General features: G+C 40.8%; 1 protein-coding gene across 1 annotated transcript in view; it reads right to left on the bottom strand.

The window, feature by feature from the left end:
- Positions 1–331: 331 nt before the first annotated feature.
- Positions 332–19,247, bottom strand: part of MEGF10 (multiple EGF like domains 10) — a 62,913-nt gene continuing 43,997 nt past the window's right edge. The window contains exons 13-24 of the mRNA XM_062513577.1: positions 16,170–16,316; positions 13,972–14,106; positions 13,487–13,615; positions 10,858–10,986; positions 9,652–9,780; positions 7,699–7,827; positions 6,959–7,195; positions 5,862–5,989; positions 5,576–5,699; positions 3,693–3,737; positions 1,405–1,611; positions 332–495 (exon numbers count right to left, since the gene is read on the bottom strand). Coding sequence (XP_062369561.1) covers positions 332–495; positions 1,405–1,611; positions 3,693–3,737; positions 5,576–5,699; positions 5,862–5,989; positions 6,959–7,195; positions 7,699–7,827; positions 9,652–9,780; positions 10,858–10,986; positions 13,487–13,615; positions 13,972–14,106; positions 16,170–16,316 — 1,703 coding nt within the window. The remainder of the gene's footprint in view (positions 496–1,404; positions 1,612–3,692; positions 3,738–5,575; positions 5,700–5,861; positions 5,990–6,958; positions 7,196–7,698; positions 7,828–9,651; positions 9,781–10,857; positions 10,987–13,486; positions 13,616–13,971; positions 14,107–16,169; positions 16,317–19,247) is intronic.

The following is a 19,247-nucleotide window of genomic DNA, read 5'->3' as shown; positions in this document are numbered from 1 at the left end:
ACTAATCTGCAAACTACTATTTTTTAAGCCAGTATATTACAATATAAATGTGCTGCATACCTGTTGCTAGAAAATGTACTGCCGTGAAAAACAAAAAACAAAACAAAACAAAACAAAATTTTAAAAAGGCAGAAGAATCAGGATCCCCAGAGTGTGGCATTTGTCCATCTGTCAATACAAACCTCATGCTGAGATTCTGCTTAAGGTACAGCAATGATCTGGCAGACAGATGAGGAGCCAAGAGAGATGGTAAACTAGAGAGGAAGGAGCACGACCGTGCCACCCTGCCCCTTGAGCGTCCCAGGGCTGTAGGCATCAGCTTCTTGCTGGGTCAGTTGCTGCTGACCCCCTTTGTGGAGGGTGTGGGGCTCCCTCGGACGGGAAGTAGGTCGTAGTGGCATGGAATGTGGCTGTTTTTTGGGAGGTCATAGGGATCCTGGCCGAAGCGCCCGCCGCCGCTGCCGAACGCGCCCTGGACAACACTGACCGTGGGCTCTGTGAGGAGAGAGAGCGTGCACACAACTTTAGGGAAAACACTGAGACTTCATTTCAGCTTCTGCTGCAGCAGGAAGATTCCTCGATGTGTTGAGTCCTCAAATGTAGCTGTACAAACACAGGTTGGTGTTTTTGCTTTGCACTTGCAGCAGGGCCCTGACATGAGTGTCTTTACAGACAGAAACAAGACAGCATCTCTTCCTTTTGTGTCTTTAATTTCAGCAAATTCAAAAAACAAAACAAAACAAAACAACAGTATACCAACTTGAATTTGAAGTTTTTACTCAAGGCTTGATAAAACTTCTTAAAAGCAGAATGGGTATGTTGATGGATTTCAGTGATCTCTACTTGCATGCAGAAAAGGAAAATATATCCTGTAGCAGGGGACACAATTTATTCCAGCCCAGAGGTGATCAGGATAGCTACCAATCCACAGGACCCCAAAGTTTACTGTAACTACAGAAATATGGTAACTGGCTAGGGCCCATATGAGTGGAATACTGTGTCTGTGGATGGAGTTGCCATTTTTTTCTGATCAAGAGAAGGCAAGAGAACTTCAACCCTGCCATCCATAATTCCAGCTGTGCTCAATCTCACCTAGAGCTGAACTCCATTGCAATCAAATGCCAAGCTTATCATATGCTGTTGTTCAAAAGAAGGCTTTCACACCAGGGAAATTCAGAAGTACCTGAGCAGAGCTGAAGGTACTTCAAACCCTGTTTGTGTGAATTACAGCAAAAGAGTAAAGAATGCTGTTGTTACAGCTTTTGAGCAGAACATGGACTCTAATCCCATCATTTTGTGTTTCCAGTGATTTTCATGTCTTTTGATGAAACTGAATCAAGGAATAAAAAGCCCTGTGCTCTTTGTCCCTAAGCCCCAGCATCCAGAGGCAGATTTTGTACCTACCAACTTCATACACGTTCTTGCTGGCTGTAGCAGAGCCGGCGATCTCAGCATAGGGGGAGTCACGACGTGCTGGGGACTTCATTTCCACGTAGCCACATTCTGAACTCTTTGGCACCAGAGCTGGTGGGTCTTTGATAGTAGCATAGGGGTTCTCAGAGCTGCTCAGCGAGCAATTACTTAAATTGTATTCCGAGTTCTTCACCAGATCTACAAAAAGAAAAACATGTTACTGTCTCCAGCCTGCTGCCTGCTATGGGCATTGCTACCAAAGAAAGCCAAACAACTGTTTTCTTTCATGCTGAGCTCTAAAAAGTCACTCAGAAGTAAACATTTAAATGGAAACAAGTAGCAGCGCTTCAAAATTCTTTACAGCAATCAACGAAAGCATCTCAGCTCCTGTGCTCCTTAATGGGCTTGATCTTGCTACCAGCAAATTACTTTTGCAAAATCCTGAGCATCTTCATATCTGGTTAAAATAGCTCCTAGTATTATTTAGAGATAGGCTGTAGAATCAGTTTTTAATAAGCCCTGCAGAACACTTTCTGCCCCTCCAGGTGTTGAACTCAGGACACTTGAAATAACTGATCTGAGATTGTTCCAGAGCAATGTCTGGGCAAATGGCAGCATGGTTTCTAGGGATGGCTTGGGTGGTGCAAAGTTGCAGAATTTAAGTACACTAAAAGCATAACCAGCTTCTCCTAAGTTTTCTCTAAGGCACACACAGTAGACCTGGAATGGAAAGATCTGGTGGCTTGTGATATCAGGATTTAACTGAAGGATGACGAACTGTTTTCAGACATGTTTGCTCTTGCTGTGATTGCAAGTGATTTTGTGGTGTTTGTGTTACTTTGTTCTCTGTGTTGATTCCTGATAGTGTTTTTTAGCATGAGACTTCCTTAGCTCATTCCTGACTCCATATCCAACATGAGACTGACCTGGTGGACCTGTCAGTGGATGAGTGCTCATGATTTTGGGACTCATTCAAATTGGGCTTTCTGTACTCATAGAATTGTAGAATGGTTTGGGTTATCAAAGACGCTTCAGATCGTGGAGTCCAACCGTTGATATAACACTGTCAAATCCATCACGTTAACTGTGTTCCTAAGTGCCAAATTTTCTCATCTTTTCAATCTCCTTGGGGATGATGACTCCACCACTTCCCTGGGCAGCCTGGGCCAATGCTTGACAGCCCTTTGAGGAAGGAATTCCTCCTGATGTGCAACTTCTCAAAGCCTGTCTTGTTGTGAGGGGCCCAGAGCTGCCCTGAGGATTTGAGGTGTGGCCTCAGCAGGGCCAGCACAGGGACAGTCCCTGCCCTGCTCCTGCTGCCACACCATGGCTGGGACAGCCCAGGGGCCAGCGGCCTCTTGGCCACCTGGGCACCCCTGGGCTCGTGTCCAGCTGCTGTCACCAGCACCCCCAGGGCCTGTCCCAGCTTTCCAGACACTTTTCCCCCAGCGTGGAGCTGCAGGGGTTGTTGTGATCTGAGGGCAGGAAAAAAACAGGTGTAAGAAATCACTCTGTCAATTTAATTGTGGCCTATTGTACACAAGGGGACAACCCAGCTGCCCTCTGTCTATGTGTTTAACTCATCATCCATAGGGACCTTGCTGTACCTTTTCCATTCTTTGGCTATCCAGGCAGGCACCCTTGGCATGCCCTGATCAGGTACCACAAACAGTGAGTGACACACATCAGGGGGGTACAGTGGAAAGTCTTGTGAGAAAACTGCATCATTCACAAGATCAAAGTATCAGACCACTACCCTGAATTTCGGAAGCTTTTCATTCCTGTCTGTGCCTCTGTATTTTGATATCCTTTCCAAGGGTCTTCCTTTCCTATCCTTTCCAGTGCATGCAGTGAAGGTTTGTGCTCATGCAGACCAAGCCAGCTGCAGTTGGAATTGTCTCTCTTTTACAGCCTTTCAGCACAGGCAGCATGTGTTCTGCAGTCTAGAACTGAGCTGTGCTGTGACTTGAGCATGGCAGAAAACATTTGATCCCTGTTACGCATAAGGGACTCAAAATGGCTTGGCTGGTGGTTTTGTCTTTTAGTTTAAAGAAAAAAAAAACAACAAACCAACAACTCCCTTCAAAAAAGATAAAAAGCCCCACACCAACGAACAAACCAATCATGCATTGATTGTCTAAGTAATCATGTACGGTATCTACAAAACATTTAGTCTAGAATTACTTTTATATTCTCTTCACCTATAAACTAAAGGTAACTTAGAAAAGTACAAGGCATGTCTATGTAGTTTCATCTAAATACATCAGGAAAAACCTCACCTTTCAGGGACTTCCCCACATATCCCCTATCAAGTCCAAAAGCACCTGAGGAGAAAATTACATAAAAAACAGAGTAGTTTTAAAATCAAAGAAAACAAAAGTGATTAGGCAGCAGCATCTCAATGTTTAGGAATTGCCTTGGCACTCATTTCTGCCCTAGCTGAATAATTCTCTCCTAAGGACTGTGGAACTGCCCAGGATGGGGGTGCAGAAGCACTTGTACTATTTGCTTGCACATTTTCCAGCAGGAGCAGGGAAGGTGGGTCATAAGGGACCATTAAATGATCAAGTCTGACCTCCCATAATGCCAGTTACTCACCCCTGAATAATTCTAAGAAGTGCTGCTGCCCTACAGTTTGTTTGATTGTTTCTTTGTTTGTTTGTTTGTTTGTCTGTCTGGATAAAAACTACCTAGCAGAATGGTATCCCACCTTGACCTGAAAATGTCAGGTGCACAGAGATCACTCCAATTCTCAATGCTCTGCTTCCAAATGTAATCCCTCTGGAATCAGGGTCACCCTGCTCCAGCCCCAGTGGCCTCAACATCTTGCACCTGAATTTACAACTCTGCAATTACCTGCAATTACTGCAAATTTCTCTCAATAAATGTAAACAGCAGTGCCCAACAGATGTCCTCAGTGACCTGGCACCTTCCTGGTTACTGAGTCATTCCAACAGCTTTGATTGATATTGTGCAGAGACAATTTATTCCTTCGACTGTATTGTGGTACTCTGCTGGAAGCATTACAAAAGCCTAAAATGATTTTATCTATGCACTATCTAAACCACTTTAGTAGTTTTCAAGATGGAAATGATATTACTTAAGGAGACTTAAGCATTAATTTCATTCCTACCCCATTAGTATTTATGAGATCTCGTGTCACCTGTCCTGTTGTTTTCACAAGTCTGATACTCGGGTCTCCAGCCTGGAGTTACCCAAGTAATCCTATTTGATTTTCTAGGAAATAGACACAATATCAACATTCATCCAGTCCTCTGGAACCTTTCTGCTGCTCAAGATCCTCCTGCCTTGGGCTGACCACAGCAAGTGTCTCTGAGGAGCATTTAGTGTGAGGTAAAATGCTCTAAGGAAATACAAAGCTGAATATTGAACATGATGACTGAAATCCCATTCTGAAAAAAAACACCAAAAAACCAACCCAAACAAAACCCAAACCAAACACTACAGATCTGAGCCTGAATTGTGCCTTGACCAAGGCTGGGGAAGAGCAGGGAAAAAACCCAGTGCTGCATACTGTTGTTCCAAATTCCAGAGACTGATGTATGGAAGTACCAGAAGTGAAGGTAATTCAATTTCCTGAATTATACTGCCACTGAAAGTCCTTTTAAAGACTTTCACTGGTCAGTGCAATCCAGCCTTTTTGGAACGCATGAGAGTGGAAAAGGATGAAAAGACAGCCTAAAGCAGGATGCAGCAACTCTCAGCATTTCTTGGGCATTTCTCTTCTTAAAGACAGTGCTCTGTCTTTCAGCAGACAGGAGGCTTCTCTGGGAAGATCTACTATTTACACCTGAAGTGGATCAGGTAATAGAAAAAAACTTTTGAAAGCACTGATTTCATTTTGTAGGGATTCAAAAAGGAGAAGAATATATGCAAACGTTCATTTATTTAATAAGAATTTGTAATTTTGTCCAAACAGACACTGTAAAACCCCCATTTTTTGGTGAAACTAATCAATAAGGAAATCTCTCAATAAAAATGAGATATTTTTTATATCATGTCTGCACTGGGCACCAAAAACTGTTACACCGTTCCTCACAAGGGGTCACTTTTTGATCTTGTCCTGCCTTAAGGGATGCATCCCATGTACAATGAATAACATTCACATTCTCCTCCTGTTTTTTTTTTCTTTTTTTTTTACCAAGCTCATTGAGGTAGCCACCATGTTTCCAGTCTGCTGGCAGTGTTCCTGTGTAGTCCATGACAGCACTTCGTTTTCCAGGCTCCATATTCTTCAGGTTCACAAACAGCTGGCTGGTTTTTGCCTATTTCAAAGAGAGGTAATAAAACTGAAATTGTAAGGAATTGCTGAATTTCCAGGTGATAATCAGGAAGAGCAAAAACTAGCTGAATAGGAGTAGAGAATAGGGAACAATGTAAAATAAACTAAAGCCTATCAGAGCAGTTTCCATGGTTTTCTCCTTTACCTTTGCCAAGGTCAATCTCTCCACGCTGGTGACATGAGGTGGGCTGGAGCACTGAGTCAGAGTATGGTAACTGGGGTTAGAGAAATAGTGGCTGTTGACATTTCCACCATTGGTGTGAGGGATGGTTTCTGAAAAGCAAAAGGAAGGAAAATGAACAACGAAAAATAAGATGGAATTTCCTTCTGAAGGTTAAGTTTTTGAGACTGCTGCACTGATTTCTGAATCTGACCTAGAGTTTCTCAAAAAAAAACCAAACAAACAAACAAAAAAACAAACAAAAAAACTTAAAAATCCAAATAGCTTTTATTCATTCCAAGGAATGATACAGCACAGGAAGTTACAATGTTACATGTCCTCACTTTTAGCAAGGAGCATTCTCAAGTGTAACCTGCTAACTCCACTCTCCACTCTGGTCCCTTGCTCTGTTTTTCCTCTCTAGTCATCATTACAGTCACTTGTACCGTCAAGTCTCCACCAACATTTTCTAGTGCTTCAAGAACACCAGGACCTTTGCTGATTTGCTTTTTCTTAACTATGACAAGTCCTCCTGCTCCCTTCTTCAGCTGCTGCTTTCCTTAACAGTGGTGTTCAGAAAGCACAATTGCCTAAAGTTTCATGTACCCATTGAATCCCAACTCACAAGCATTTTTATAGGCCAAAAACTCCTGTTGGTTTCATTGCTCCTCCCCTTAATTAGTTTCAAACCTTTTGCTGTCTGTTTCTCTACAGAATCTTGCCACTGATAGTGCAAAATCCTGATTTTCTACACTCTTTCTCTATTCAAACTTTTGGCATTGAATTTAAAGTCCCCTGCAGAAACCAGATTTTGCCACACTCCAACTGTATAGAAAAGCAGCCACAGATGATAGAAATGTCCATGTTTAACACAGAGAAGAAAAGTCTGAGGGTGCAAAATGTTGCACAGGAAAGCAAGGTACATGGTCACTTTTGTTTACAATTAACACAGTTTGCCAGGGTAGGCCACCTCCATGGTATCAAAAAACAGAAATATGTGAATTCAAGCCCTGTTAGGGGCAGATCTGAGCACAAAGCCAAGAGGTTAAGAGAAAAAAACAAATGTTTTGAACACCACAAACCCGAAATGGTGTAATCTGCATTGATGACCCTCATAGCAGGGGTATAGGTCACGGTGGGCATGTGTGTCTCCTTCCCTTTCTGCTTCTGCCTGTAAATGATGAACAGCACCAGCAGGAAAAGCACAACCAAGACAAGAATGATGATGCCAGCTATGGCTCCTATCTGGTAGGAGTCAGCAGGGAGGGCAGTGCTGGTACGGCTCAGGCTGTTCAGGTTTCCCACTATAATTACACCAGCTGGAATAGAAGAAGAAAGGAAAATCAGTGACATAAATCCAGAGGGGTCACATGCCAGGAGCAGGAGAAAAAAATTCACTTCTAAATCTAATTGTATTTAATAATGCCAGAATATAACTCTGCCAGAAACCAATCCTAAATTTAAGGAAAAACAATCTTCACAGAAAGGAAAAACACTCGGAATCCTCACAGGAAAGTGATGTTGAAAAGTTAGAACATTCTTTGGGCAGAAGTGCAGGGCAGGTAAAGCATCAGCACCACACCCCTGTAATTTCATTCAAATCTACACTCCAGTTACTTTGCTGCAGTTAATTATCACTGAGGCATCTAATTTAAAGCTTCCAAAACCTACATGAGTTAACAGAATGGGCTACCTAAATACACCTATCAGATTTGTTTAGTGAATGACACAGAGATGGTGTTTAGTAGGTGAATCCAGTTTCTGTGTGAAAAGATGACAGTGACTCTTTCAAAAAAGCAACCATTAAATCTTTGGGCTTTACCTTGATCACACCTGGCTCCTTTCCAGCCTGGGCTGCAGTAGCAGGTCCCTGTGATGTGGTCACAAGTGGAGTTGTTCAGGCAGTCACAGATCTGGCGGCACCCATACCCGTACGTGCCCTGAGGACACTCTGCACAGAACAAAAGCAAGCAAAAACCGATTAAAAGCTTTGAAGTTACAGGTCTGCAGCACCAGAGTGCAACCCTGCACGTTCCTGTCCGTGGGCAGCAGGTGGCAATGTGTCATCAGTATCAGATCTCCCCTGGTAATGCTCCTAAGAGGAGAGTGCAGGAGACAGAGAAACTATGTTTGGATGTGCATTCATCCTTCACCTGCAATACCACCAAGACAGCGCAGTGAGGAATCAAGGGGGGAAAAAAAACAGGCAAAAAAGGTAAAAAGAGTAGAAGAAAGCAGAAGACTCAGATCCCAGTGCCTGAAAAATCTTGTTATCATAAACGTAGAGCCAGACACCTGGATGGTGTCCTGTGGTGTGACACATGTGCTGATGTAAAACAGCAGAAGGAAAGGGCCCAAACAGTGAGTCTAAAATACAACAGACATTTACAGAGAAAAAAACTGCTGCCCATAGCAGGCTCTGATACTGTAATGTATACAGTGAGAAACTGCTGACATTATGGAGAATAAGGCAACTGGGAAAGTTGTACTTAATAATTTGAACTACTTGAATACAACAATTAATTACCAACCAAAGTGTCTCCTACCTCATGAAAGTATCTTGGTAGAGAATTACCCTACAATGATAAAAATTATTTCTTTTATACTGCCACCTCTTGGTACTGTACAATGTAGCCTGTCACATTATAGTAATTCTGATGGTTTTAGCAAGTGGAGGATTTCTTCACTTTTTCTGAAATTTCTCAGGAGTTCTGCAACTATGTTTACTTTTCTTTGTTCTTTCAAAAGAATCTAACTCATCTTTCATGCATTCCTAATTTGGAATAATCTAAAAAGTAATGTACACAATGGGTGCCAGAGAATGGTCTTGTAGTCTTGACAAATCCCAACTCAAGTGAAAAACTTCATGTTTATGTACCTCCTCCTTATCTTGATTATGCTCAATAAAACAAGATTATAAGTACTGAGGTAAATGGGTGGGCAAAACCCATTATGTCATAATATTTTGGTATTTTAAGATCTGAATTAGAATGAATACCAAAACATTTAGCTTAACATTGCTAGATCATTATTATCAACTTGTAGGATAAGACACAAAATCCATAACAGAGTTAGATTTGCCTAATTAATCAAAGTGATGTTTGGACATGAAGAGACTATCTTAAAAAGTTATCTTTTCCTGAACATTTGTGATGTTTTGAGGAGAAAAACAGATGTCATCAGAATGCACAAATTTGGGAGCAGACCTCTGTAAAGTCAGCAAAGCTTGGACAAACAGTCCTCTGCTCACAAGCCTGATTATTCTTTTAAAGTTGTACAAAATTACAGATAAAATATTGCACCAGTGATGTCAGTGGTGTTATCCCTGATCTTCCTGAGGAGAGACCCACACACATGTGAAAACAAAACGCCACCTACGATGCTTTCACAAACCAGCTGTGCTGTAAAACCACACTGCCAAGATTATTTTCATCCACCAGCACTGATGCGTTAGTTCTTATCTCCAGTTTTTCAACTATTAGCTGTCACTGTGATTTATGCTAATGGACAGATTTTGATGCTTTCACAGAATGATAATGACAATTCCTTGGATTCATTTTGTTGCTTTTACATGATGGAGTAATTGGGAGTTCCTTTAGTGTTATGCCCAAAGCAACTAAAACGCAGTGCAAAGAAACAAACACCACAATCCTAACAACTTAAGCCTGTTGGGTTTTAAACTGTTTGGGAAAGCCTGCAGACAGCTCTGTGCCCATCAGAACTGGCCCTGGAGGCCAGTGGCTATTTCCCAAGGCAGAGAGAGGGGTGTGCTCACTGTGCTCGCAGTGCCGCCCCATGAAGCCCGTCCGGCACGTGCACTGCCCGCTGATGTGGTCGCAGTCGGCTCCGTTCTGACACTGGCAGATTGAGGCACAGTCCTTCCCAAAATACCCCAGAGGACACCCTACAACACAAGCAGAGGGAGAAGGGAGAGAGGTGGAACAGTTGCTCTGGAAGACAAACACTCTGGTTCAGTGTGTTACTGAGGGCTCACTCCTGCAGCTCTAGAAAAGGAGAGTTCTGTCAGCACAAGGGACCAAGACTTGCCTTGTCTGGAGTGGTTTAAAACACTCATCAGGCAAAATGAGGTTGGAAATGGTGCTGGCAGTAGAGGTTCTGAAAAGACAGCAGAGACAACCCCTTGAAGAAATGGGCTTCAAAAGAGATTTGCAGGAAGAGGGCACTTCAGGAGTCTACCAGTGAACCTCTGGACGTGTTTCCTTCATAGTTAATATTGAAGCATTAAAAAAGCCAAAACAACAACATACTGTACCTGAGCTCTGCACAAAGAAACCATTTCAGTATGAAGAAGACACACCACTGCAAAGAGATCATTATTCACCAGCAGGAAGCAAAAAAATCCCCTGATAGCTGACAGCTGAACCAGCATAGTGAATGTCTCCCAGAACTGCATCCATATGGTCCTGTAATGTATCTGTTATTTTTTGCCACTATGACATTACTCATTTGAAACAGTGAAGTTCTGATTTTATGAAAAACAAGTATTTGAATACTGAATGCAAAACACAGTCAGCAGTCCTATTTTTCTTGGTCAAACACAGGGGTTGTGGCCAGTATCACAGTCAGTGAGGCAACCTGAACTGAAGGTAAACCAAACTGATATAAAAAAGATAAGAAGTCAACTTTACCCATATTTATTTCTAACAAATGATTATTTCTCAAACTTTGTATGAACTTTTAGCCAGCATGTGATGAATGCCACATACCTACACCCTGTCACTGCGCAGCTATTTTACTTTAACAAAAAGCTCTTGGGGGAAAAAATATCAGTATTAATGCATTATTAAAATTAAGAAAACTCCAAAAGAAATTATGATGTTAACAGTCTGGTGAAATCATCTTTCAAGGTTCTAAATAAAAACAGCTTCTGTATCAGTATTTGAATTCCAGGTTCAAGCTGTTCTGGAGGACAGTTCTGTCACTGATGTTCAGACCAAGAATGAACACAAAATTCACTTACTCTGTGTGCAGTAAAGGCCAGTCCAGCCCGGGGTGCACTTGCACTCCCCATCATAGGCACTGCAGAAAGCTCCATTGTGGCAGTTGCATGTGTGGATGCAGTTTGGTCCCCAGTGGGAAGGTGGGCAAGCTGCAACAACCCAGAGCAATTAATTAACCTCATATGACAAAGGTTCCTTGATGCACATGAATAGAGCTGCTTCCATTCACACATGAGCACTGCTTTGTTTGGTGTTCACTGTTTTTCTCCCACGTTCATGTTCTGGGCTGCTCTGTTCTGAGCTAAGAGTCAGATTTATTCATTAATTTCACATAAGGCATCGTTTTACTCCAGGTAAAAAGTGCTGAAAAATATTAAATGTGTGAAAAATGCATACTTGATACTAAGTAAACAGGACATTCACAGGAGTTTTCTCATAGAAAAGGCTTCTTTTAGGTTTCCTTTCTTCACTTATTTTTTACTCTGCAAATAGTCAAGGTGACACAGCTTTTAAATCTCAAAAAGTGAAGGAACACAGAAAAAGTTGAAACTCTATATGGCCTAGAGCTTTAGATCAATACTGAGCCTGCTTCTTGTGCTTCCATTGTTAAATTTCATATATTTACCTAAAAGTGGTGAAGATTATCAGGTCTGTACCTTAATCTGGTCAACTCAGTTGCTTCCATGGGTCCAATCATCAATATAATACTTCTAAACAAAAAGTAATTATCCCCAGAATGGAGATTATTTTGTGTCTCTCTCAATCTTGTCGACTCATTATGAGAGAATTTACTGGCTGCTTTGGAAATGTCATGATGGATGAGTCTGATGCTATGCGCTGCCACTAGAACTGTGAAGTGCTTCCAAAATACTAATTACTATTCCGAGACAGCAAAAGATAATTTTCTTCGTGGTAGAATATCACTAAGTGAAGAGGGTACTCTAAGAATAAACCCTTTCTGTTGAGTAGGATTCTCATCTTGAGGGTTTTTCTTCCCTTTAGTAAAGAAAGCAGTACTTTAGGTAGTACTTGGTATTTTAAAAATAAATAATAAATAATTATTTAGTACTTTACAAATAGTTTTATGGAAGTACATTGTACAGTATTTCAGAAGAGAGAAAAAACAGGTTAGACTCTGAAGCCTTGGTTTTATTCCTGTGTAAATTCAAAAGGGTAGTAACTCCCTATTGTTTTGTACTGATCTGGTTGCCTGAGACCAATAAAACTCTTGAATCCTGTAAACATTTGCATAATGACTCATGTATATGTGGACTGTACTTTTCCAAAGTATCACCTTTTTCCCCAAATTTCAGTTCATTAAAAATTATATTACGATGAACTGAAAAAAAGCACTAAGTTTGGTTTTTTGTTACTTTCACTTCAGCTGTGCTTTGTAATTATTTTTTACTAATCTTTTGTGTTTGAAAGTGATCAGCTAAGAAGGAATGTACATCACATACAGGAAAAGGTTAGAAGTTTAAAAAAGGTCGCTGGTTCTGAAAGAAACTAATGGAATCATTATTTTCCATGTGAACGAAAGGCCTTTATACAAAGCAAATAAACTTCCTCTGTTATGGTCCATGAGCACAGCCTCAATAAACACTTCCATTCATATTGCTGGCACCATTTTCTTAATATTGATTCAGTGAGTAAGTCCCTCCTCCTCCTAAATACCCCTATTCTGCTACTCTCCCAACTACCTACTTATTTTACCATAAAAATAGGGACCTTTGTAGCCATTGGCTTCCACAGGAATGGGCCCAAGATTTATTTTGGTATATAGTGGGCTGTGCATACTAATCACTTCACAATTTAGCCAGGAAAGTTGTTTTTCAGGCTCTTCTCCCAAACTGACCAGATGTTACCCTGCACTTGTGCAGAGACTGTTAACCTGGGCCAGTCAAACCATAAATGATATAAACCAGTGAGCCATATTATTAAAGAATGCACTTCCCTGGAAACCCCAGCACTATATCTGATGTTTCAGGGTATGGTGCAGCTTCTTTTATTCACACAAGTGGGTTGACTGAAATTTTGGCACATGTATGTTTTAGACTGTGTGGTTTTTAGCACCTTATGGGACTGGATATGTTTCTTGTGAGTGTTTTCCTTAAAACAATTATTTTCTCTAATTAGTAAATTGCATAGACCCATCCAGGCATATGGGGAGTAACTATTTAATAAAGTAACTTTCCAAAAAATAGCAAAATTAGGACCTTCCCTTCTTTTTAAGTCAGTAACGAAGAATTCAATGAGTTCAGCACACCAACACAATACTCAGTGAGTTAGGCAGAATGACACTAATAATGTCTATCTGTGAATAATTATAAAAGGAAGAAAGAGGAAAATTCTTCACAGAATTACAAGCACTTAAAAAAAATAGCACAGTGAAAAATTTCTTAACAAACTGTTCAAATGCTTAGTGAGAACAAGGATGGTTATGCAGCCAAAGCACTAACGTGTCAGAAAATTTCAGCTTTGTTTTTGGCCTGGCCAGAGAAGTTTAGGATGTCTCAATTATTTACCATGAGGTCCTAATTTCTGACTTAAGACAGTGTTTCTTTACAAAACAACAAAAAAAATATTTTAAATAGCTGGACCCTGGTAATTTGTTCTAAAATTAAAGGGGAAAAAAACCCTGGTACTTACGCTGAGAGCAATCACTACCAATCCATCCAGGGTAGCACTGACAGGATCTATCAATAGGATTACAAGTCCCATTATTGGTGCAGGTGCATATTCCAGCACAGTTCTTCCCAAATCTGCCACTGGGACATACTGAAAAGGCATTGTCAGAATTAGAATTCCTTAGTGATCAGAACGAGACTTCATTTTCTTCATTTCAGGAGAACACAACCAACATTTGGATCAAGAGAGGTATTGCTCAGTATAATGGTAAAGTGAGGTATTATAAATTATGGTGAGCACAATTTCCATATTCACCACACGAATAATGCAATTCAAAGTACAGAGGGTTTCAAACTGAAGGATGAAAGAGCCTAAGATTCCCGATTTATAAACTGAACATTCCACAACAGAAAATATCTTCAGTTTCACAGCTTCCAAGAGATGGAATGGAAATCATTCCAGCACTTGGCGAGTGCATCCCACAGAGTCTTTCTGGCCAGCTGTACCTTCATTGCAGAGGGCTCCTGTGAATCCAGGCAGGCAGTCACACAGGCCAGTGATGTGGTGGCAGGGGCCACTGCTGTGCACGCACTGGGGGCAGGTCTGGCTGCAGCGGTGTCCGTAGAACCCTGGAGAGCAGACTGGAACCAGAAAGGACAAACTGTCACTGCTGATGTCCTGCCATCAGCCACCCTGCAGGGCACCTGCTCCAGGCTTGGAACTCGCTCTGCTTTCCAACCTCAGTGGTGGTCATTGTTATTTGTGCAGCTCAGTGATTTACACTCCCAAAACAAGATCTGCAGGCTCTCCTTGAGGATTTGGTGCATTCTGTTTCATCACAACTTTGTTGACATTCCATTATATGTCAAGCCACCCTGAACTCAGACAATGTTTGGAATGCATACATACTTTATTTGGATGAACAAGGACATCTTCTGAAGAACATCTGAAGTAACAGAGAAAATAGTTTTATCTCTAGATGAGTAAGGTCATCTTAGACCTTTATTCCTGATGTGTTTCCTAACTTGGAATTCAAACAGCCATAACTTCACTGGGTGAAAAGCACAGATGTTTTCCAATCAACCTTTCTTTTACATGGTACAGAGTCACTCTAACTTTCAGAGAACCTGAGACTAGAAATACAGAATTATCCAGTTATTGTGATGCTAAAAGCACAAGTTTCTCAAAAAGAAAAAGAGAAAAAAGGAGAGAAAAAAAAGGGCTGCTTCTTCTTCTTTGTTCATCTAATCCCTTTTGGCATTTACTTCTTGAAAAACTAGAATATTAGGCAAAAGATCAAGAGAAATACCTGAACAGCTACAATTAGCACTGACAAAACTACCTTGAAATATTTTCTCTATTTCAATTTCATTCAACATTTAGTCTTTTAATTACACACATGATATAAGTTATATGGCCAGGATCTCTCCAGAGAGATTAACTTATCCTAGTGAAGGAGTGCCAAAACGTCTTCCTGTTTACTGAAAAGGCAGTTTCTGACCAGGATCCAAATTATTCCTATGACCTTTGTCTTCCCAGCCTATAGCCTGTGCCTCAGAGGGGTACTGGACTGGGAGCCTCTTGTCCAGGTTATAGGCACAATTCCAAAACACAAGGGAACATTTTTACATGGCAGTGTTACACTTTGGATGCACTGATTGACTGCAGGGTCCTTTAGAGATCAGATAGTGAGAATAATTACTGCTCACAGTCAGAAATGCTCAAGGAATACTAATGTCACACTGATGTAGGATTTAGCAGTGCCATGTCACAGCCTTCAACTTGAAATTTTGCCATTCCTGGACTGACAGACCTTCACCTTCCTGACAGTGACAGTTCTTCCCCCTGATAGTGACCATTTCAGGTCATCTCCTGCCTTTTAAACCTCTTTTGGAAGAGCCAGAAGCATCTTTGCTTGTCCTTAACCCACTGCTCCTGGATCCTGTTTCTGGGAGACCTACTCTGGAAACTGAGCTCTTCTCCAGTTCTAGACAACTCACATTTCTCTGCCCTGAACACCTTTCGTCCACAGGTTCAGTGATTCAAACTGAAGACAGCTCGACAGGTGGAAAACTGTGACAATCTTGGGAGGGCAGACTTATTATTTACCTCCTGATTCTGGCATGATTTTCCTTAGTTCATCTGTATCTCTCTTCCTGCAAGCTGTATTTTCCAAGACAAGTTTTTCAAAAGGAACCATGGGTACACTTGACATCCTCTGCTTACTGTGGGGTCTGATTCCACTGACTATTCTTACAAAACAAGTGTTAAACTCCAAATATTAACTAAGCTAATGGTCCCTAGCAGACTCAACAGGAAGGCTTTTAGTTTCTGAAACTCATGCATGTTTTATTTATCTGTATTACAAACTTAACACTCATCAATCACACTTGGAAATTACTCAGAATGGAATCCCCTACAAGATTTCTTGGAAAGTCATGTTCATAACAGTGCCACAGGACAGACAGTGAATAAAAGGAAAGCTGTACCATAACAAAAAGAGCACTACTAGATGGAAACATTTGTTCATTTAGGTAACCCTTTTTTTTCCTGAATATTCATGTATTTTGACAAAATGTCCAATCAAGGAGTGTTTCCTAGTCTTTCACACTAAAACTGGCAAAACATTATGATGTTGTATGATATGTTTTCCAAGCAAGTGAGGGAGAAACAGAGATTTTTCAAGAATTTCTGTTGGCCTTACTTCTCTGGCAAGTTGTGCCTCTGTATCCTGGTGCACACTCACAGATCCCATCATCTGGAGAGCAGGAAGCTCCATTTTTGCAGTAACAAGGCAAAGAGCAATTTGGGCCCCACTGTCCCTCAGCACACACACTGTCACAGTGAATACCTGCAACCACAAACAAACAAAACACCTGTGAAGAGCTGTTGTGCACAGTTAGGTTAAATCTTTGCTTCTTGGAGGGCTGGACTTTAAAACACAGCTCTCCCAACCTGTTTATGAAAATATCATTAACATCAGGAAAGTACAGTAAGATAAACTTGCATCTTTGTTCCTGCCTTACCCAGAACAGTGAACTTCCCTCATATTCCAGTTGTGATGAGAGGTAGATAAATGGCTTTTGCTTCCTCCATAATGGCTATTTAAAAACAACAGAAGATTTTTGGTTTCATATTTTTTGTTTGGGAAATGCACAACTGAAGGTGTTTCAGGAACTTTTCCTTCTGAGAATTCTTTGTGTCTGACATAATTTGTGTATAATAATGGGGTGCAGGACACGGAATGATTTCTAATTAGTGGTGAGCTGATTACTGCTCAGCCTCGTACTGAACGGAAAAATGCAGCGCACACAAAGGGTTTCCAAACACACCATGTGAGCATTCCAAAATGCTTAGCTGCCACAGTGTTAAGGATGCTGGTCAGACAGTCAGTTTAACCTGCTTTGGTATAAAATTGATAGTAAAATGGCCACAACCTGAATCTCTACACATAGATTGTAATACAAACCACCCATTACAACCATCCAATCATAGTTTGTTTGCTGAGTTCTTTTGTTTGTTTGCTTGCCATTTTCTTCACAGTGCTGCAGCAATATTAAACATAAGTTTTTTTGCTTTTTAAGAAGCACTGTGCATGTTAAATGCCAGCAGGCACCACCGTGGAACTCAGACCATATTGTGTCTGCAGCACTTTGCATTAACAATCAAGTTTTATTGTAATGCCTCTGCTGAATGAGCCCTCCACTAAGGGGAAAGTGGACTGGATCCAACCACAAGCATGTCTTGCTTTGTAAGTATTTCCAGCAAAATATGCCACAGTTTCAATGGCTGCCAGAGTCCTAAAAAAAGCAAAACAGTTATACATGTGACAAGGGGGAAAAAAATCTTTTAACTTTGAACACCAAGACCTACTGCTTGTAAAAATCCTGAAAAATAATTGCATGGTTTGCTAATAGATCAAGAAGTGATTCCTCAACACCCCCAGCATGTGCCTTGCAAAGCCACCCATATCAAAAGACCAACTCTCTGATTAGAGGAAAGGTGGAACTCCAGACTCTTGAACTGTTTTTCTCTGCAGGACAATCAACAGACTGAAGAATCAAATATGTGTTTCAATAGATTGCACCAACCTGTGCCAGCAAGACAGAACACTTGACTTTAAAAATCCAGATACTGACAGAGAGTACATGGGCCACCTCAAAAGCCTGACTGCATAACAATCATTAGTACTGACCTAAAACAAACCTATTGTCAGAAAATTAAAGGCTGCTTACATCACTTCTTTATCACTTTCTGCCTGCCTAGACAATATCATTCTCCTGTCTCTATCTACATTTGAGAGACAGTGCTGACTTGTTTCTCAGCAGTCTGGTTCAACCTTTTCATTAACTTATTTATGGGTAAGCAAATTAAAGAGAGAGGTCTGATTCTGAGAGATGCTGGTGCACAAGAGCAGCAAGATATCACTGTGTTTTGTTTTTATGAATTAAACAAGAAACAAGAAACTTCTTCCAGCTGCTGCTTTGCCTAGTGTTCCCAAACTTGAGAAATTTGGTCTGTAAGTCTGTGAAAACACAGGCAGAGCATCTCAGGGGTGAGTCCAGAGTCCAGTGTCCATGTGAGGGCTATCTGCCATATCACACATAGCTGCACTCAGTGCACCCTGCTGCAGAAAAGACATTTTTCACAGCCTCAATGGGTGTCAGCAGTGCCCAGTGTATAATGGTCACTATTAACAAGCCAGTGGTTGCCAAGAGCTACCAAAGTGCATTATCTGAGATTATGTAGACCAGTGACATACAATAACACCAGGCTCAATTATACTGCCTTGATCTGTGCACAGAGGATGCTTTATGACAGCAGAGTGTCCGAGGGTGATGCAGGCATGCTGGGATGGGGAAGACAATGGGTCCCATGCTGTACAGAGCCACAGGGCTTAAAACAGCCAGCACTACCACTAGAAATGAAAAAAGGGGGGGAAAAGGCTCCTTCAGTACACATCAGGAAAAATCATCCCTTAGGGAAACTGAAAAAACTTGCCTTTTATTTCCCACTTTCATGGAGGTGAAGAATGGCATCACTCTACCTAGCAAATAAACTGTGTACACCAAATGTCAGCGTGTAACAATGATGACAGCATAATACACAGCAAAATTGCTGACCATTATTCTGTTTCACTGTAATTTTATTATATTCACTCTTGATCACTAGGAAAATCAATTTCACTCCTCTGAGTGTAGCAAGGCAGAAATAATTTGGTTATTTACTGCATCTCTACTTATTAAAACAGTTTTCAATCTCATTACTTATTTATTTATTTTGTTAAGTTCACAAGGCACTTAAAAATACCAGTTGAGTTTTGTATCTTCTAGTTATAAAAACCAAATGTGTATTTTTGAGAAAGAACAGGATAGAAATATTAAAGGGATATAAAAGTATTTTAAAAATTAATTTCTAGAGTCACGCTTTTTATGAAATTTCAGTAAAGAAAGCTACACTTTGATAGAAAAGCCAGAAATTATTCAGGAAAAAGAAGTATTTTTACTAGAAATTTCAAAGCAAGATTAGATTCATCTTAGCTTTTACAACAGTGTTACCAACTGGCTGATGATTGTCACAGTTTTGTGCAAGTATTAATCTCTTACACAATAAAATTGTTTTTATTAAGTTTTCTTGTTGGTTCTGATACTGATAAGGATATCTGCAAGAAAATGTTTTTGCCAGAGCTATGGACAAAGAGCTCTTTGATGGCCTTCACAAGTTGCTAGGCAATAGCTGAATGGTCATGATAAACTTCAGCTAAGCTGCTCTGAAGAAATGC

This window comes from Cinclus cinclus, chromosome Z, assembly GCF_963662255.1.
Source record: "Cinclus cinclus chromosome Z, bCinCin1.1, whole genome shotgun sequence".
Lineage (NCBI taxonomy): Eukaryota > Metazoa > Chordata > Aves > Passeriformes > Cinclidae > Cinclus > Cinclus cinclus.
This window is presented reverse-complemented; position numbering and strand designations above follow the sequence as displayed.